We start from the raw sequence: 21,252 nt of genomic DNA on the forward strand, positions 1-21,252 counted from the left end.
AGAAATTATGTAATTGAAATAGAGTTTAAAGTTGCAAAATTTTATTGGATACAAAAATGATGTTCTGTGGCGAAAAATTAAATTTTATTATAAATTCATTACAATAGTGTAATTTATCTCCCCTCCCCCCCCCCTGCCCCCCCCCCCCCCCCCCCATAATGTTTGCACTTATGTCTTATTAGAATTTAAAATCTAACTCATCAGCTATACTTCTATGGTACTTATTGATTATCCTATATTTATACTTTAATATTACGCTCATTTTGCTATTTATATTGTTAAAATACTGACATATAATATGCACACTCAAAGGAGCGCAACTTTATTGAGAGACATTAGTAAACTATGTAATTTATGTCATACTGAATTTTAAAGAAGTACTATTGCAATTTATATATTTTCTTAAACTTTAATACCGTATTGGACGCGAAAATTTAGAGGCAAAATTTATTGAGACCATGACCAATTTTTTTTTGAGGATCATCTGATGGCGCCGCGTGGCACCCGAGCCACGCGGGCCACCATCCCCGTGCTCTGCCTCTGGCAGAGCAGTGCGTTTTTTTTCAGTGCACCCGGTGCATCATTTTTTACTTTAAATTTTAATTTTAAATTTAATTTATTTATATATATATATATATATATTATGATATTTAAAAAATATATACAAAAGAATTTTAAATCCTAAATTCTAAATTATTAATTATTTTAAAATATCATAATATATATATTAAATTATAATTAAAAAACAAAAAATAAAATTTTAAAACAAAACTAGTGTCCATATATATATATTATATTAAATTATAATTTAAAAGTAAAAAAAATTAAAACAAAAAATAGTGCACCATGTGCACCCAAAAAAATTCCGCCTGCTCCTTGGTGCCACGCGGTGCCCATAGGGGGCGTCCCCAAATTGGTTTTTGTGGACACGGTGTCCATAAAATTTTTGCCCAATTTAGAAATAGCTATATAAGATTGCCAATAATTAAATTAACAATAAATAAGGATAATATTTTACGAAAACTAAAGCATTTTCTTCATAAATTATTAGATAAGCCTTCACAATAAATGATTGCTACATATGTAATTAATTATTTTTAGGGGCAATTTCACCACTACCCCTTTTAAATATCTAAATATCGTAAATACTCCTATAAAATTGAAAATATCATATATACCTCTTCAAATGTAGAAAATTATCACAAATATTCTTTTTTCTAACGGACGTTAAGATTAGGTTATAAAATGACTAATTTACCTCGTTGGGGTGCTCTTTTTGACAGCCAACTAATAAAGAAATACATTTCATAAATACCCTCAAATTTAAAAATAATATTTTTAGTACTAATTATTGGTAGATATAATATGTGGAACATCATCTAACCGCACATCTCTTATCAATGGACACAAATCTACAACCACCAATAACTTGATACTTTTAAAAATATAGGAGCTCAATTAATTTTATTTAATAATATATATTATTATATATATATTATTCAAACAGGGCCATGCCAAAGTGGACTAATGGTGAGCGGGTCTTCATACAATTTTACTTTTTGTTGACAATAAATTTGCAATTAAAAAACTGTTGGTGATTGGGTCATATGAAAAATATAAATATCAAAAAAATTTATATCAAATATTTTTTGTATGACTTATTGAGTTATTTAAATAAAATTCAAAAAATTAAATCTTGAAATTAATATTGAATATTACAATGGACAATTGCATTACAACTATATATAATTTACAAGCGAAAAATTATAACAAGATTTAATTATTACACTTAATAGACTATAGATATTTAATTATAAAATTTTAAAAAGAATGTTGAATTATTATGTGATTGAAAGGTTAAGAATTGATCTTGATCATGTAATTAATCTTAAATTATTACACTTAATTAAATTAGTAATTAATAAGGGTAAAATGGGTATTTATAGAATATTAGATGACTTTTTAATGGAATGTTAATCTTAAAGGTATTGCTGATATTTTGTAATTTATAGGGGCATTTATGAAATTCCTATCTCTTAGAAGGGTATTGATGAAATTATTCCTTATTTTTATGTAGCTAGGTTCAAGGTCGTGGTGTGTAGGGATGTCAATGGGCATGGATAGCTGAAATATAATCCGAACCCGAACCTGAACCCGAGCGGGGCGGGTTTACCCTAGCTAAACGGGTATGAATTCGGTTATGGATATAGAAAATAAAAACCCAACGGATATGGATACGGGTATTGATTTTGTATTTATCCGACCCGAACCCGAATCCAAATAAATTATATATATACATAATTTATTTTTATTTATTTATATAATATATAAAATATTTAATAATTTTTATTCTTTAGATTTTCATTCAACGGTATGAATTTTTAATATTCGCTGGGTTCGGATCTGGGTAGGGGTTTTGGATTTTTGGTCGGATACGGATATGGGTATGGATTTTTAAAATCCACCGAATCCGGATCCGGGTACGGATTTTAATTTGATTTTCGGATTCGGATTCAGATTTTTAAAAACCTGATCCAAACCCGACCCGTTGACATTCCTCCTGGTGTGCATCTCCACTAGTTAGCAACTAAGTATTTGCAAGTCAAAATTAAGCCTATCTTGGGACGGTTCTATATGGAGGCACGTACGTGCCTTTGCTTTGAATTTCACGTACAGCATTTTTGTCCTCTATAAATTAATTAGGTGCTTAATTAATTAGTACTGTGTCCTGTTTTTTATTATGGGATTAGTTTATTGTTTAATCATACGACCGATGTAATTAAGTAGCTAATATCAAGATAATATATTAAAATAAAACTCTTTTATAACAAGCATACGAGTAATAAACATGAGAAAATAGGAGCTCTATTACTTTATTATCATGTTAAATTATGCGAAATAATCGTTGTTTTATAACACATGATAAGTGCAGGAGAAATTTTATTAATTCAGCCCTAAAACGGCCCCTCATAAGTTAAGTTGTGACTTGTTGTGCTGCTATCAAAAAATATTTAGTTATCTTTAATTCTAATTCAATTGCAACAATTTGTGGATGATTAGTTAAATTAAAACTATCTTATTCTATTTAAATGATGAGGAACATACTTGTTACAGAAACATCCAGTTGTGTTAATTAATTTGGAATGCCATCTAATTAATTAATACAATAGAATTTAAATTAGTAAACATAGACACTTTGATGGCAACTAGCTATAATTAATCATAATTATGTTGATAGATAACAATTGATAATTATGTTGAACTAAAACAGCATCTACAGTACTCTATATAATATATATATATATAATATATATATATATATATATATACACACCAAAGTACCAAACATTGAAGTGGTGTTTGGAGTTAATATGATAATATGAATAAACGATCCTCCATATTTAAAATGAAGTCCTAATTGCCAAAACTTTTCAAATAAAAGAATCTGTAATTTGTGATAAATTTAAAAAGAATCTGCAATTTGTGATAAATTTAAAAAGAATCTGCAATTTGTGTGTTATTTATCTAGCCTTTTAAGAATATTCCAAAGGTTAAACTTTTTGGTGGGTGTAATATAAAGATAAATGAAAATCAAGGTGATCATATATATCTAATGCGTATGGACATGCATGGATAATGCCATATTTTTGGCATCAAATGTTTCAACGTAGTGATAGAAACGTTTTAGCCTTGTAATAGCTAGCATGCATGATGATATTAATTAAAGTGTGTATCTAGGTGCTTCCAGATAAGCAGTAGTGGGCAATTTGATTTATTATAAAAGATAAATGTAAAATTAATGGATAGTCCCCATACTATCCCAATATTGCAACTTTATTGAGAAAATTGTGCGCACCCCCCTATATATATATATATAGAGTTAGGCTGGTATGTTATCGGTAGCATGGAGGCCTCTGTGTTATCAAATTATTTTCAATGATGCGGCTTCCAAATCAACGATCGGCTCCGTTAGACTTGATGTACATTATTAAAAGTATTTGGAAACAAAATTTCATAATTTTTCAACATTATTTGGCTAGTGATCAAAAGATCTCAAAATTAATAATTTTAATGGTAGATGTGATGCGTTTGTAAATTTAATGGTATAAAACAATCCAAATATGATGAATTTTTTATAGAAAATTCTTTTAACTATTTAGAGTAAGATCAGTATCGCTGATCTTAAATTCAAGTCTTTTATCATCATTTTTTATAAAATTTTTATTTTCAGTCGTTCATTTTTAGACTACTAATTTGATAGGTAAATAACGCCGAAAAATTATGAAATTTAGTTTCCAAATACTTTTAATAGTGTAGATCAAGACTAACGGAGCCGATCGTCGATTAGGAAACCGCATNAATTAATGCACAAAACTAGACCAACAACAACACACAAAGCAAATATCAAAAGAAAACTATTAGTCTTCGATTCTCATCCGAGGAAACTCAATCCAAATCAGATATATGGCAATTTGGTGTTGTACTTCCAAATGAATAATTTAATCCTAAATGTGAAAAAAAAAAATAAATTTTTTAATAAAAATATCCTATTTATTCCCAGTTCTCGCTTACTTTAATTTACTTAAAATAATTGATTAATTGTCGCTTTGTGATATAAGTATGATTTTTTCTTAAATTAATTGTCAGTTTTTAATTAAATAACAGCATTCACTAGAATTATCGGGCGATATATGTCTTATGACCAGTTAATCTGATTTTAATTTAATGAAGATTAATTCAAATCAAGCACAAAATTGAATCAAAATCGAGAAAAGAAGTTGCCTGTTTAGATAGAGCCTCCAAAAATGCTTTTCCTGGCAACGTCTGCTTCGTGCAGAATCGCTCTCTACTGAGAGATCGAAATCTGATCAACTGTGTCGTCATTAATAGAGCTGATCATTAACACTAAATTAGGAGCGATTATCGCTCTAATTCTCAGATGTTACGGTGGCCCTACATCGTAACCAGTTGCACTGTACTCATTATGATCTAATATGGCTTCAATTCGCGCTTCGAATTAGAGGTACCACGAACCCTTATGAAGAGTCACCGTGCACAAATTAATTTTCTAGCTTAATTGCCAACCAACTCTATCAAGCACAAAAGCACTCTCTTATCCATGGAACTAACAACTTTATCATTGAATATGCAGTGTGACCTTTATAAGGACCTTGATCCATGAATTAAGAATACTGATTTTTTTTTTTTTTTTTGTTTGTGTTGTCTGGATGGAGATGGCTCAACCGATTAATGATTCTTGTTTTCAAAAAAAGCCCTCTATTAATTACTGATTTTACAAAAAGAACTGATATTGCTCGAGCAATATTTGCTATTGTCAGAGCGGAAAGATTCGAAGCATGATTAGATATAGTTTATATGTTGCAACACAATTGGATAATAGTAGATATTACTTCAACACAAACTAGTAATATCAATTTTCTTTTCAAAAAAAGTTCGGTAATACTGTCGATTAACGATTACCAACAAGCTACCGATTAGTTGAGAAAAAATGCTCCCAAAGATACGTCAGCTGTTTGATCTTGTTAACAGCAAGGATAGGGTCCGGCTGGGAATTCCTAAAAATCATGGCGTTTCTGACTTTCCAAATTACCCACCAGCAGGCTACCAACCCGGTTAACCTGGAGCTCGCCGACTGTGTTCCACTTGTCGACATGAACCCATCCCAAATTGAGGTCACGTCCTCCCCCCACTCACTGGGCTGGGCAATATCCACGGTCGACACCAATAGAAATTGCGAAAAGACACAACGTGTGAATAAGTGATCGACAGTTTCATCCTCAACGCCGCACAACACACATGCTGTATTGCCAGTCCAACCTCTCTTCAACAGGTTATCTGCAGTAAGAGGCCTCTTCTTAAGGACAATCCAGCAAAATACTTTCACTTTAAGGGGGGCTCGCATTCTCCATATCATGCTTTGTCGGGCGTCCCTTATACCCCCATCATTCATCATCGCATAGGCCGATTTTACCGTGAACCTCCCGTCTGATGACCAACGCCAATGTACGCTATCTGGCCTATGCACAAGCTTGAAGATGGAGATCATTTCCTTCAAAGCTAAGTAACTAGGACTCGTACTATGTCCACCCAAGTAATCGCCTCTACAAATCTTGCTCCAGTCCCAACCGTCCTGTAATAAGCAGTCATTGATTTTTATATTTCTGTGATGCGATAAGGAGAATACCTCAGGAAAAGACAAATCTAACGTCTTTTCCCCACACCAACGATCAGACCAAAACTCGATATTGCGCCCGTTGCCCAAATTATAGTATGCTCCCCACTTAAAACATTCGGTGTGGCTAAGCACTCCCTTCCACCAAGAAGAGCTAGGTCTAAAGGTTCTGCCCTCCTTTAGAGGTCTTCTTCTACGGTAATATATATCGTGGATAGGTTTATTCCATTGTAATTGAGGCTCCGAGAGGGATTTCCACCACCATTTGGTTAGTAGGGCTCGGTTCATCGTGGCAAGATCTAAAACGCCGAGCCCTCCCTCCTTCTTACTCTTACAAACGGTCTTCCAAGCAACCAAACATCCCTTGCCAGATGCATTATCACTTCCCTTCCAGAAAAAGTTTCTACGAAGAGCTTCAATACGCTTAATTACCCACTTAGGTGCCAAGAACACTAACAAAAAATATAAAGGTAGATTTGTTAGGACAACATTCACCAAAATAAGTCTGCCCCCTCTCGAAAGAAGTTTCGCCTGCCATCCGTCGATCTTACGATGAATATTCTGGATAACGCCAATCCAATCCTCCTTAGAAGGAGGGCGTGTAGCTAAGGGCAAGCCTAAATACTTGGTCGGTAAGTTGCCAGTTTTACATTCGAGTATATTCGCTAGTCTTGTCGCTTTTCCTTCGACTTTTTCGGTATAGTACAGTTCCGTTTTTTCCCTGTTGATTTTCATCCCTGAAGCCCATTCAAAGAGCTGCCACAAGAATTTGAGATTACCCATATACTTATCTTTTGCCTCACAAAAGAAAAACGTATCGTCCGCAAATTGAATGAGGGTAATCCGAGATGTATCTGTTGGGCCGAGGCCTTTGAGAAGATATTTTGAGATCGCCTCTTCTGTCATCCGAGCGATGCTTTCTGCCACCAAAAGAAAAAGAAAAGGAGAAAGCGGATCACCCTGTCTTACTCCCCTCTTCGTTTTTATCCAATTAGTAGCCTCCCCATTAACCAAAACGACTACTTTTGCAAAACACACGCAAAGCTTAACCCATCCGCACCACCTTTCATCGAATCCCCACCATTCAAGAACTTTAAACAGGAAAGGCCAGTAAATTCTGTCGTAAGCCTTTTCGAAGTCCACCTTCACACCTACTCCTTCTATACCTTGCTTACTACTCCATCCTAGCAACTCGCGTGCAGAAGCAAAAGCATCAGTGATGTTCCTCCCCTTCAGAAAAGCCGATTGGGTGGGGGCAATCAGATCGTGCATAACTGATTCGAGATGGGTGGCCAAAACCTTAGATATAATCTTTTATATCCCGTTTAAAAGGCTGATAGGGCGGAAGTCACTCGCCCATCTTGGCCCCATCCTTCTTAGGAAGTAAGCAAATGAAGGCGAAATCCAAAGGTCCGGTGGAGAGGTTCCCGTCAAACATTTCCTGAAAAATATTCAAAATATCCTTCTTCAAACAATCCCAAAAGGTTTGGTAGAAGCTCAATGGGAAACCATCGGGACCCGGCGCTTTATCTCTCCCTAGGCTAAATACCGCATTTTTTATTTCCTCTAAACTAAAGGGTCTAGTTAGATGTACAAGGTTTGAGGCGGTAACACGGTTCGAAGCAAAAAGAGCGCTCCAGTCACCAAAGGAAGCCGGGGCCATCGCATCCGGAGTAAAAAGCTGCTTGAATTTACGATAGAAGTAATTTCTTTTATCCTGATCATTAAGAAAAACTAGACCATCATCTTCAATCGTGCCAATCCCATTTACTCTTCTCCTACCGTTAGCTGTGGCATGAAAGAATTTGGTGTTACTGTTACCCTCTCGTAACCAGTGTTGCTTAGCCCTGGATCTCCACAGAGATTCTTCATCTTTAAGTATTCTACTAAGTTTTTCCTTAAGTTCGGCCCTTTTTGATAACTGTTCCGAGAGGAGATCATATTGTTCTTCTTCTCTATCGAAATCCCTAATTTGCTCCAATAGACTATTTTTTTCAGTTCCCTAATTTGCTCCAATAGACTTCTTTTTTTTTTTCCTTTTTTTTTTTTTCGTTTCGCCCTCACCCCGAGACCATGTTGCCTCACCCCTATAGCTGAGTTCATCATTTTAATGAATGAAGCGGGTAACATGCTACCTTTTTCTCAAAAGAAAAAAAGAAAAAAAGTTCGGTAAAAACAAGCTAACAACATTTTTGAAATGTTTTTCCATCCATATGGGATCAAAACCCCATTTTTTACTACTTAAAATATAAATTTTGTAATAAACTAAAAAAAAATGTATTTGTATATATTTTCGTCAAACTGTTCTGTCCAGTAATATTAAACAATCTTCAATATCAAACAAAAAGTTTATAATAGTTATTTGGTACTCTTACCACCGGGTATAAACTGAAAAAAGGGTAAACTTCAAATACCACCTATGTGGTTTCGCACTCTCTCACTTTAGTGTCCTGTAGTTTAAAGTGTATCAAGTTAGTGTCATGTGGTTTCATTTTTATTTTTTCATCAGCTTTTCCGTTAATATTTTATTAAATTATATATAAAAAACTTAAAATATCCCACCTAGATTTATCGAATATTTACTTTAGTACCCTTTAGTTTTAACTTTGTCACTGATTTAATGAAAAAAATTAGTGGAATCAATAATAAAAAGATAAAAATAAAATTATAGGACACTAAATTGATACACCTTAAATCACAGAATACTAAAGTAAAAAAATATAAAATTACGGGGGGTGGTATTTAAAGTTTTCCCCCCAAAAAAATATCTGTAACTTGGGGGAATCTTATTTTTTTAATTTGGTCCACTGATGATGTTTGAGAACTGGTCCACGCTGTAGTTTAAAATTTCACAAGAGGGGACGTCAAAAGTACAAAAGAGCAACTTCCGTATACTAAAAAATATGGAACTCCTCCCACAGGTGGTGCACCGCTGGAAAAGTCAAAACAACGGGCGCATCCACTCTCCCGTGCAACCGTCCACATTCACTGACACCTGTCCTTTAGTATTCGTGCGCCCACGTCGCACCCTCGCCGTACCGTTCCGTTACTTCTAACGGGCACGGGTTAACCCTCCGTTCCCTATAAAATGGCGCCAATTCCCTCCCCCGATCACCACCGCCTCCTCTGACGCTCGTCCCACCTCCCCCATTTGAAACCTCCTCTCGCTCGACCCCTCTCCTCTCTCCTCCTCTTCTTCTCCGCCCCCTCCTCTTCTTCGAGAGAGCTCGTCTCGATCGCCAATGGCGTCCATCGCCGCGGAGGAGAAGCTCGAGAAGCTCCGCTCTGCTGTTGCTAGCCTCGATCAGATCAGGTGAGCGTCGCCATTAAACGGCCTTCGATTCGATTCGATCGATGTGCTTAATTAGGGTTTATGTTCCGTAATTCGGCTACTTGAGTTGAAATTCGTAGACCTGATGCGATTTTTCGAACTTTTCGCAGTGAGAACGAGAAATCCGGGTTCATCGACCTCGTGATACGCTACTTGAGGTAGATCGGATCAAACTGAGAGCTATATTAGGGTTTTTCCGGTGTAGTAATGGCGATCTGAGCGAGTTTATTGCTTCTCGCTTTGATCACGTTTTGTGGTTTAGTTCAATTTCGCTTTTCTTTTGCTTACTGATGCTCGAGATGTTGCTCTTTTTTTGATGTTATTGCCGTGGATTCAAGTGGAGGGGCGGATAAGATCGATTGGAGTAAGATCGAGACTCCAACTGGGGAAGTGTTGCTACCGTACGCGAGTTTAGCGCCTCCTCCAGAAGGTTTTTTTTTCCTTTTTATTTTCCTAGGATTTAATTGCTTGTTGGATTCAAGTTTCATTTGGGAGCGAAGAAAGATTGCGTTAGTATAAATAAAAAATATACCATTTGCTTCTTCTTTGTAACCATCGGAAAATGATGAAAAATGCCTTTGTATACTTTCGCCCTAGCTTTATTTTACCTAATAGTATTAGATAAGCCTCACTATCAAATGCTGCTTAATGTTTACAGTTTGTTGGAAAGAACAAGTAAACTCTGTTTAAATTTATATCCTAACTTTGTTGTTCGAATTGCAGATCTCGAGACAACTAGGAAGCTTCTTGACAAGCTTGTTGTACTGAAGCTCAATGGAGGATTGGGCACGACAATGGGATGTACTGGTCCCAAGTAAGTCGACTCTGATTAAATAGGCAGTTATCTTATTTCGGGAATTCGTTTAACTATAATTTTGTAATAGCTGATCGGTGGTTAACTCAGGCAATTTTGTTCTATTCTACCATATTGTTAGTTGCCTCAGTTACATCTTTGGTATATGATAGGTAATTCAAGTGGTAGAAGATGTTAGGAGTTCACATATGAAATAGATTAATTAGTTCAACCTATGTCGTTAAACTTTTTGATTGAATGAGTTTCAATAGATATGCCAAATTATGGTCTATGTGGATTTAGTGTGTGGTGCGATTGGTTAAGTGACTTTTGTGAACATGACATGCTCGTGAAAATGCAGCCACCATTATACGACATGGCGGTATGGTGTACTTAAATAGAGCATGATTCTTAGAGCTAGGTCAATGAGATGCAGGTCGATACATAAGTTTAGATGAGTAGGGTTTGCAGTGATTTATATATAAAGTTTGAAAACCATTTGTCGAAGAAAAATCAAGATGCTTGATGCAAGGGTTAGAAAGTAGAAAATTAGGTTTAAGAAAAAGTTGGCTTGTGCATATATGAAAGCTAGAGATTGTTAGAAATTTACACTTAAAATAGCTCCACTAGAGAATCAATAAGCGTTAAATGGTTTTGACAAATATAATGGGCCCAAACCTATCGTTCAAAATTTTTGAATTTGGTGAGGTCCACCACATACGTCATATATTGGGTCATGTTGGGCTTAAACCACCTGCTAATTAGCTATAAGTGGTTGCTTGTATTTAGACATGATCAACTAATGTCTTCTTTTTACTATGTGCACACAGTTAATTTAATATTTTGGCAACTAGCAGAATTTGTTTATAATGGATAAAAGGAGAGATCAGACACTTTCCCCACAAAAAAAAAAAAAGCACTTGATTAGGATGGTTTAGAGTGCTGACCTGTTAGATTCGTCACAATTGACTTGGCCTGAAGTCGATTCAAAACTATGCAGTTAACCAGTTTCATGGACCTCTTCTCACATCCATTTGCAGCCTCAGTTATAGATATAATTAAGGTTTTTTGCGGAAGCTATAAATTTCTTCAGTATGTTGTTCATCTATGACATTCAATTGATGTGAGTTATGCCCATTGCAGGTCCGTCATTGAAGTCCGTAATGGTTTTACATTTCTTGACCTAATTGTCATGCAAGTAGAGGTAATTTTGAGCTCTCATACTAATTTTCCATCAACCTTATTGCAGTAGCAGCTAATCTGGATAAATCCCTTTATTACAGTCTCTAAACAACAAGTATGGGTGCAATGTGCCTTTGATCTTGATGAATTCATTCAATACTCATGAAGATACCCAAAAGGTGACTTCCATTGCCCTCTCTTTCTCACCATTAAACAAGGATTCATGAATTATGATGGTTAAAACTGGCTTGCCAACTAATGTAATTGGAAATTTATTTGTGAAGATTTTGGAGAAATATTCCAAGGCGAACATTGAAATTCATACTTTTAATCAGGTTTGGTCATCTACACAGCCTCTTTTTTTGAGTCATTTTTCATGCCATACTATATCACTCAATAGAAAGATGTGAACATGGCTAAACCTGATCATTCTTATGCAGAGCAAGTACCCTCGTTTGGGTGTTGAGGACTTCTTGCCTCTGCCATGCGAAGGGAAAACTGGGAAGGATGGCTGGTTAGTTATTTTTAAGATCTAACATTATGGTTATCAAATTACAAGTAGAGTTATATCTTGCAGTATCTTTGCATGTTCACTAGTGAAAATGCTATTTTCTTTCAATACGTTGGTTTATGGTGAGCTTTCCCACAGAATACATACAACTACACACCTATATCTTTCTCATCTTAAATGTACTGCTATTATGATGATGTTTATGAAAAATTATCTTCAATATTCTGCTCACCTCTTATAGTTAACATTGCCTAATGAATTTGCATGTTTATTGTTACTGTGAAGGTATCCTCCAGGGCATGGTGATATGTTCCGGTCCTTATTGGACACGGGCAAGCTTGGTCTGTTTCTGTCACAGGTTAGTGTGAAAACTGAGAGGCAACTTTTGGTAAAACAATCTATGGTTTCGACTGTTAGCTCTAATTTTGCTTCTAAATTTCGACTAAAAAATATATTTTAGATTTGTCTTTGTTTTTATTTATTTGTTTAATTTTACTTTAATAATTTACTAGGGGAAGGAGTATGTGTTCATCTCAAATTCAGACAACCTGGGTGGCGTAGTTGACATAAGTATCCTTATATTATGCATTTACCCATTTGAAATAGATTTCATAAATAATTCACTGCACATATCATTTCCTTGACCAATTTATACAGAGATACTAAACCATTTGCTCCACAGCCAAAATGAGTATTGTATGGAGGTACGAAACAATTTAATTCACTTTGAAATTTAAATTAATTGAGCCCATTTTTGAATTTTCTAGTGTTTCTCAGGTCACTCCAAAAACTTTGGCTGATGTTAAAGGTGGCACACTAATTTCATTTGAAGGAAGGCTTCAGGTATAAGAGCTTGAATTCTTCTTTTTTCATGCTATACAAGATTGAAAATCACAACCACTTGATACATCAGATTAATTCTTAGGCTTAAATGGATTAAAATTGCGAACAACATTTCATGCTGTAAACTTAGCAGTTGAGCTTAACTTTCTATTCGAGTTTCAATGTGGCCCAACTTCATTAACCTTTCTAAAAGTTTCATATACAACATATTTGCAGCTTTTGGAGGTCGCACAAGTACCTGACGAAAATGTAAGTTGTGATTTGAGATATATGTAATGCTGGTCAATTATCCTCATTTAGAGTAAAAAGGCGTGAAAATTATCTTCTCATTTCCGGTCCAGGTGAATGAATTCAAGTCGATTGAGAGGTTCAAGATTTTCAACACCAACAATCTGTAAGTGAAATAGTATCTTTATGATGCATTGAACTAAGAAACTTGTTTATATCTAATTAAATTACTTAACAGATGGGTGAACCTGAAGGCCATTAAGCGGCTCGTCGAAGCTGATGCACTTAAAATGGAGATTATCCCAAACCCCAAGGTAATTATACATTTTGACAGTTATTAGGCTTCTATTATAAGCTCATCTTTCTCATAAAAATGAAAATGAAAATGAAAATGAAGCTGATGAAATGATGATTTCTAGGAAGTGGATGGGGTGCAAGTACTTCAGCTGGAAACAGCGGTTGCTGCGGGGATTCGTGTACTTACTAATCAGAAATTGCTCCTTTTAGCATTTTACGTTATATCATGAGAATTTACTAAGAGTCCCTAATCACGTTTTCTTAAACCAGTTCTTCGACAATACAATCGGTATTAACGTGCCCAGGTCCAGATTTCTCCCAGTGAAGGCAACATCAGATTTGCTGCTCGTTCAGGTTTTACACAAACTCCTCCGTAGAATATGACGAACAGTTACACGTGAACTTAAGCTTACTTAGAAAGTTATTCCTCTGCAGTCTGATCTTTATACTGTCGATGATGGCTTTGTTATCCGTAGCGAAGCTAGAATAAGCCCCTCAAATCCCTTAGTCGAATTAGGCCCCGAGTTCAAAAAGGTAAGTTGATAGCTCAATAAATGAGGATGGCGTTAATCAAGTTATTTTAGACAAAGTATAACATTTTCCCCAGTAAGTGCAGGTTGCCAATTTCCTCGATCGCTTTAAGTCGATACCCAGTATAGTTGAGCTTGATAGGTTAAAGATCCACGGCGATGTTTGGTTTGGTGCTGACGTAGTACTTAAGGTAATTTTACAAGTTATTGCATTCCTAGCTGCTATTTGGTTACTACGTAGTACTTATGGTAATTTTACAAGTTATTGCATTCCTAGCTGCTATTTGTAGTAACCATTTTATGCTGATATTTTATATTTTTCCATATATTTATTTTTCCCGAAACGTGCATTACATAACAATTCTGAGGAGTTCCATGCTGCTGCAATAGTAGAATCCCCTTCTATTTTTAGGCCTTGAATCTCGTTTTAACTTCAAGTTAACAAATTGCATCCACTTTTTGCTGCTTTATAGTGACACCTTCTTTTATTCTCAAAGTTCTTTAAGCCAGTAACTACTACATTATTTTGCTTTTATGTCCTGTTATTTTTAGTTGTGCTTTTGTTGGTTTTTTAAACATCGACTTCTGTTAATTAGCAATTATCACTAAACGTTTGAAGCTATTACCGAGAGAATATAATAGTAGGAACCAACATGAGAAAATAAGTTTCTTATTTGCTGTACTTTTTTAAGGTAGATTTGGCTGGGACCTTTTTTTCTCTCTCTCTCTTCACTCACCATACGATTTCTATCCATTCTCACAGGCTCTGCATATTTGCTCCTTTTCATCTTATAGTTAATTTAGTTTTCCCTAATTTTGTCTTCCTGTTCTACCTAATGTATCAAAAAAAAAAAAAGAAGATATTTCAACAGTGATGATGTAATCTACATAAAACAATATGGCCTTGCTATTTATAGCAACAATTATCAATTTTTATACATGTTCATCAACTAAATTCCTGCTCATTGTTTACTAATAAAAGGGCAAGGTAAGCATCACAGCAAAACCAGGAGTCAAGTTGGAGATTCCAGATGGAGCTGTGCTTGAAGACAAGGTAAACTATATTATAAATTTAAATACTCAATTATACATGCATACATATCATAGTATTATATACATATATATATATATATATATATATATATATATTTCCTAGTCGCTCAGCGAATATGAACAAACTAGAAGGTATATTTATTGATCTGTTTTGCTTATTTCAGGAAATCAACGGCCCTTAGGACCTTTGAGAATGTTTGACCTTCTCCACTTTTTCGAATGCCATGTCACATAATCTATCAGGTTCTCTTTTGTGCAGTTTAATGGTGCAGTTCTCGTTAATATGCAGAAATTAGCGTTTTTGTGCAAATGCACATACCTCCTACAAATTAATTCTTGTATGTCCGCTTCAAAATTTCAATGTTCCTTACATGCTGTTTTCATGTGGTGCATTATTTGATTCTTATGTTCATAGTGTAATATGGGCCACTCATGTATTTTCACTTTCGACAAACTCGTACTTGGGTTAATTTGTTCCCTTTTTGGATTTTATTTTTGCTTGCGGGCAGCCAAAAGAGTAACTGTATAATATTTATCTTACTAGAATAACAAACACTAGCAAGATAAGTACTTCCTCCGCATCAGGAAGAAATAAAACTATAGGTGGGGATTTACTTAAAAAAGGTATATAAATGTATCAAGACCCCCTCAACTCTTGCAGATTATGAAATAACCCTTGTAACTCAATTTGCTGTAATTAGCCACCCCTTCAACTTTTGATTTTCTGTTCTTCTGATTTGAATGATTTTTAGCCAATTAAATTGAACATTTTAATAAATTCATCAACGATTCCATTAAATTTAATGGCTTTTATTATTTTTCTAAAACTTGAACAATTAATGGCTAATAGCTAACAGAGCTATTCAATTATCTAAAGCTTAACAAACAAAAATAACTCAAATCACAACAAAACGTCAAATGGCGTGCCGATCCCAAAAAAAAGAAAAAGAGGGCCCCATTTAGAGATGGCCTATAGTTGAGGGCGTCTTAACCTGGTACAAGAGAACATCAGCTTTGAGTTCACAAACACGTCAATCAAACATTTAGGTATTAGCATCTGGTTAACATAACACAACAAAGAGGGCTTCTATAATGGAAGCTACAAACCACTGACCTGAATCTTGTGAGATGCAGTGTCCATGTGTTCATCTGGCACGTGTTCATCTGGCACGTAGCAGTATGTTTCAGCACGTAACAAAATGCACCAGGCTTATGAATGCAGATGGTAGTCTATATCAAAAGTGCGGAGGTCAGATGGACTCGCGCCTGGCCTGCCAAAGATCAGCAAGAGATTTTGGGAACTCATTTAGGGATGCAAGCAAAGATACCCACACACACTACATAATATAATTTTTGTTGTTCATTTTAGGGTCCGCGAAGAGAGGTAGCTTGTTGTTCTTCCTATAAAAAGTTGCTCGATTTCACAAGAAAGGAGAACCACACCGAAAATAACTACAATTTTAGGTTCAGTGAGAACCATTCTTACCTCTTGTTTATAGTGCAGTAGTGGAATTTGAGCTTTCCAGCCTTAATATCTTCAATGTACTGCACCATACAACACAAAAAATCTTTTAATACTACTATGACAAGTTGAGAAACGAATTTCTACCAAGCGCCAAGTAAACATTTTTTTTAAAACTGTTTTTTAGTCAAACAAAGATCAATCAGAGGAACAAAGACCAATCAACAGAAGAAAGCTATCCTTTGCCATTACAGATGTTGAAAAGCTTTGCAGATTTAGAGGATGCGGGGAGAGAGAGAGAGAGAGAGAGAGAGAGAGAGAGAGAGTTGTACCATCTTCAAGGTAACAATGACTGATGAAAATGCTAGAGAATGAAATGGTATATCATCTATGGCAAAAAGTGCACATTCTAGTGACTCCGGGCCTGGCGAAAAGTCGGGCGTCTTTAATCTCGCTCGGAAAATGATATAACTCTGTACTGCAAATCAGATAGGAGAAAACAACAAAAGCCTCCTTTAAACTTACTCCAACCAACCATATTCACTTCCTAATGAAACTTTGTTTTTCTCACTTGGCCGATCCGAGGAATGTCTAACTGAGCAAAAGGTGAAAGTATTTCTACTTCAGCACGAGCTTCTTCTAAGGTTTCCCTGATTGCTCCTCCTGCAGCGGACTCCCCAACCTCCACATAACCAGCAGGGAGCGTCCTGCAGGCAAATTTTGACTAAATTAAAAACAGGTCCAGTTTGTATCTAAATTCATCTAATTAGCAGGCACTTTATACATAGTAAACATACTGAAATTTAAATGCCAAAAAGAAAAACAGCCAACAACATGCTAGATCAACAGATTTTTGCAAGCATCTATCTTCAAGATAGTGTGTTATAAAAGAAATTAAAGAATGTACACACATGGCTATTTCCTAAGGCAAAGTTGTGTTCAAAGATAAATTTAATGGGAATAACTTTTCTTACCCTGAGTAATCCCGCTATACTGGTCTAAACAAGAATCAAGTCATCTTTATATTAGATTTAACATCATCCGGGGCTGTCTAGATAACTAAATTTTAAGGTGTGTCAAAATGTTAATTGTTTAATTCGTCTCGAATTGTTGGCCACTAATCAAAACTATTGACCAGAAATCTGTATTCATGCAAAAACAGAGAACTATATTCAACCAGTTCTTTTATTGGGGTCCTCCCCCATCTGGGGGAAAAAAATGTTTGACATCAATATTTAACTTATAAAGAAAATGGAAGATAATCACCAGAGCCCATAAGATGGTTCAATTTTCCTCCTGCATAGCAAAACCTTGTTATCGTGCTCCACAAGGCAACCAACCACCTGAAAAATTGCTCTATAGAGTAAACAAACAAATAATGATTTATTGTAATAAACATGTTCACAACACCACACACACACACACACACACACACTCACACACACACACACACACAGAAAGAAGGAATCTGATTTTGAAAAGAAGGTATATCTGATTTTGGTATACACCATTTAAATATTTTTATAATTGTCTTAAACATTTCCCAAAAGATATTGCCATCTCATCCTGGATTACAATTAGAATATAATAAGTGGAAACAATATACTGATGGCAATGAAAGCAGAGTAGGGAATGTTATTTTAAGACCAAAACAATAACTTATAAAATAACCATCCAAAGCTTATGATTAGCAAAATATCAATTTCATGGTCACAAAATAAGTAGGGGATGTAAATTACCTATTGTACACAAAGATCTTTTAGTTCTATAAACAAGAAGCAGATTTCCAACTATCTGGACCTTTCTAAGTCGTACCATTTTGGGGTTTTCATAATGGATTCTCCCGCAGCCCGTACAAACTGATCTCACCTTCTCTTCTCCGTCTGGTATAACTTGCTTAGTTGGACTTCCACAAGCTTGACAGAAACGAATATTGGGATTACCTACCTGCAACAATTTTATACTAATAAAAAACATGGTCAATAACTAAATCAAAAAAACAACTCACCAAGAGCTCTTGAAGATCGAAACCGACCGATACTCCAGGATCAACAAAATCCTCCACTAACCTCTTTTGAAACCAAGCCATTTTTTTGTGCTTCACTTCATTTCTAACAATTACCGCACATATTCGCCTAGGTTCTTACATTATATAGATATCAACCATAACCAAACAATAATAAAAGACCTAACTAGACAAACAGTATAACAACTGTACAAGTTGCTATAGTCCAGAATCAAGTAAAATATGAATGACATTTGTCCGTTTACAATCGCCAATCACCACTTTTAACAATTTCATATACTAGCTTCCTCAGTTTTGTTGATACTAACAGGCCATATGTCGAAAAGGCAAACCAATTCCACAAGAAGTCAAAACTCCACTCAATGCAACAGCATAAAGATCACCTATAATTCAATAAACAATGGGGAAACAAATCCCATTTCCCATGTTTCCTTCATCATAAACAACGATCTTCAAAATTTGCACTCACAAAGCTAACAGATCAAATTCTACAAAGTTACAAAACAAATTAAACAGAAATAGATCTCCCTAACTAACATAGTTTTACCCACCGCAATCAACGACATCAATAATTCAATAGAATTACCCACCTCCCATCTTTCCGAAGCCGTATCTCAACGCAGATATTAAGAAGAGAGAACTCACCGAAGGCGATGGCGCGGCGGCGATATTCCCATCAGGATTCGTCTCCGAACCTCCCGAACACGTGCGAAACGCTCCGGAGACGCTGCGTGAGCGCGAACGCGAGGAGGAGGCGAGAAAAAAGGCGTTCGAAGGGGCGATCGCGGGGGATTTGGAGAGGGAGGCGATCGCGCGAGAGGAAGGGATGCGGCTAGGGTTGCATCGATGGAAGGGAGAGAGGGCGAAGCGGAGGAGAGGGAGGTGGAGAGATCGGAGCATGGTTAAGCCTAGGTTTAGAGCTAGGGTTAGGGTTTTCCCGGTAGGTTAGTGGCCGGAGAAGGTGAGAGATGCCTTTTATAGTAGCTGGGGAGAAGCGGGAGGATTCGGAAGAGAGAGAGAGAGAGAGAGAGAGAGTGGTGAGAGACAAATGAGATTTTTTTTTTTTTTATAGGGAAAACTTCAAAAATCCCACGTGGTTTTGTACTTTTTTATTTTAATACCCTATGATTTAAAGTGTATCAAGTTAGTAATTCCTATAGTTTCGCACTTTCTCATTTTAGTACTGTGTGGTTTCAAGTGTATCAAATTAGTAATCTATGGTTTTATTTTTGTATCAAGTTAATACTCTGTGGTTTTATTTTTTGTATCAAGTTAGTACCCTGTGTTTTTATTTTTCTCCGAATTAAATATTAAATTATAAGGTACTAAAGTGAGAAAGTGTTAAACCACATGGTATTAACTTGATACACTTTAAACCACAGGATACTAAAGTGAGAAAGTGCGAAACTACGTGGTACTAATTTAATACCCTTTAAACCACATGGTACTAAAGTGAGAAAAAGTGAAACCACAAGGAGATTTTTGAAGTTTTCCCTTCTTATATATTATGTATTTTTCACAACGTAACATACAGTAAAATAAAATTAAAGTAGATCTAATGCAATGTTTGATTTTTCAGGGTAATTTGATTGGATGTAATTAGAAAAATAGTGCAGGTAAAAATGCATATAATTGAAAATACATTAGTTACAATCATATATATATTTTTGTTTAGTTGGATGTATTAAAAAATACTATAAATATAGATATTTTGTTCTATTTGCATGTAATTGAGAAGTGTATTTTGAAATTTTATTACTTCATATATTATGTGGAAGTGAGATTATTTTCAATGTAGAAAAAAAAATTATACTTAAAACTAAAAATTGAATTTGAACATAGTTTTTACAGCTGTAGTTAGGCCTCCTTGTACGGTTTAACTATAATAGTTGGATTTGAATTCATTAAACTAAACGCTAAATTTGAATCTGCATGTATTTACAAAGATAATTTCTGAATTCATGTGTTAAATTCAACTACTGCAGCTAAAACTATAAAAGCAATTTCAACACAACAGTTGTAGACTAATCTAAATTAGCTATTGTTTCAACTACCATAGTCGAGGAAAGTAAATTTTAAATAGAAAATGAGTTTACCTATCTAATCATCTCTTAAATAAAAAATATTTTTAGTTATTTACAAACAATATTTGTAGATGAAGCTCTTTCTATTGCGTAAAATTAAATAAAATGTATATAGTTGTAATTATTATAGTTTTAACAGCATAAAATATAAGGTATATATATTTATAACTATATTAGTTAAACAACTCTTGAATATAACATTTTAAGTATAAAATGGCAAAATAAAATTATGCTAAACTATGTAAAAAAGAAAATTACTAAAGACCTAAAAAGTCAAGGGCATTCCTTAAATTCTTCTGTAGGCTTATTTGTTTAAAAAGTATAAAAGATGAATTAATATTTATTTATTATTTTTTTATTTGTAATTGACTTTTGCTTTAGGTGAATAAAAGCTAATTATGCTATTTTAGCAAGTTTATTTTCTTTGTATAAAAAATAAGGTTAAGATGAACCAAATAAATAATAAAAATAGACGACGAATGTTTATGGCTTCGTTTGGTTCAAGAATAAGTAAGAACTAGTTATACCGGGGACATGTACAAGAATGAATTTTCATAGGAATAAAGTTATTTTTTTGTTTGGATGAAAATGTGAGTATAAGCTGGAACTAGAAAAATTATGTTTGGATGAAAATCTGAGTATAATGTGGAATAGTTGATAGTTATAGATAGAAAATAATAATTTTACCTCTATAATTGAATTTAACATTTTAAACTAAT

At 34.8% G+C, this 21,252-nt stretch overlaps 2 protein-coding genes across 5 annotated transcripts; one reads left to right on the forward strand and one right to left on the reverse strand.

Moving 5' to 3' along the window:
- On the forward strand, window positions 9,302–15,476 carry LOC109703659 (UTP--glucose-1-phosphate uridylyltransferase-like). The gene is made up of 21 exons (XM_020224365.1): window positions 9,302–9,506; window positions 9,635–9,682; window positions 9,863–9,954; window positions 10,248–10,338; window positions 11,461–11,521; window positions 11,601–11,678; window positions 11,784–11,834; window positions 11,940–12,013; window positions 12,296–12,368; window positions 12,523–12,580; window positions 12,668–12,714; window positions 12,788–12,853; window positions 13,070–13,102; window positions 13,195–13,247; window positions 13,320–13,395; window positions 13,501–13,557; window positions 13,649–13,732; window positions 13,814–13,912; window positions 13,995–14,099; window positions 14,891–14,962; window positions 15,126–15,476. The coding sequence occupies exons 1-21, from the start codon at window positions 9,436–9,438 to the stop codon at window positions 15,141–15,143; spliced, it is 1,407 nt and encodes a 468-aa protein (XP_020079954.1). The 5' UTR covers window positions 9,302–9,435; the 3' UTR covers window positions 15,144–15,476.
- Window positions 15,740–19,490, reverse strand: LOC109703663 (nudix hydrolase 23, chloroplastic-like). Of its 4 annotated transcripts, XR_002213997.1 has the most exons (8): window positions 19,095–19,489; window positions 18,239–18,370; window positions 17,690–17,766; window positions 16,995–17,130; window positions 16,756–16,896; window positions 16,448–16,506; window positions 16,076–16,232; window positions 15,740–15,953 (listed from the first exon to the last, which is right to left on the reverse strand). XR_002213997.1 is itself a non-coding variant. In XM_020224371.1 (7 exons), the coding sequence occupies exons 1-7, from the start codon at window positions 19,347–19,349 to the stop codon at window positions 16,212–16,214; spliced, it is 816 nt and encodes a 271-aa protein (XP_020079960.1). In that variant the 5' UTR covers window positions 19,350–19,490; the 3' UTR covers window positions 15,740–16,211. The 4 variants fall into 4 exon arrangements, 3 of the variants coding, with proteins under 3 accessions (XP_020079960.1, XP_020079959.1, XP_020079961.1); XM_020224371.1 differs by having other exon boundaries at window positions 15,740–16,227; window positions 19,095–19,490; XM_020224370.1 differs by having other exon boundaries at window positions 15,740–16,232.

The sequence above is a fragment of the Ananas comosus genome, linkage group 25, assembly GCF_001540865.1.
Source record: "Ananas comosus cultivar F153 linkage group 25, ASM154086v1, whole genome shotgun sequence".
Taxonomy (NCBI): domain Eukaryota; kingdom Viridiplantae; phylum Streptophyta; class Magnoliopsida; order Poales; family Bromeliaceae; genus Ananas; species Ananas comosus.

Bases quoted from the DNA above. Each gene is read 5' to 3' on its own strand.
- LOC109703659 (XM_020224365.1), top strand. From the start codon at position 9,436: ATGGCGTCCATCGCCGCGGAGGAGAAGCTCGAGAAGCTCCGCTCTGCT. The intron at 13,558-13,648 runs GTACTTACTAAT...TTCTTAAACCAG, and splicing joins CGGTTGCTGCGGGGATTCGT to TTCTTCGACAATACAATCGG. The intron at 13,913-13,994 runs GTAAGTTGATAG...CAGTAAGTGCAG, and splicing joins TAGGCCCCGAGTTCAAAAAG to GTTGCCAATTTCCTCGATCG.
- LOC109703663 (XM_020224370.1), bottom strand. From the start codon at position 19,349: ATGCTCCGATCTCTCCACCTCCCTCTCCTCCGCTTCGCCCTCTCTCCC. The intron at 17,131-17,689 runs GTGATTATCTTC...ATTTGCCTGCAG, and splicing joins GAACCATCTTATGGGCTCTG to GACGCTCCCTGCTGGTTATG. The intron at 16,897-16,994 runs GTGAGAAAAACA...TTTGCAGTACAG, and splicing joins ACATTCCTCGGATCGGCCAA to AGTTATATCATTTTCCGAGC.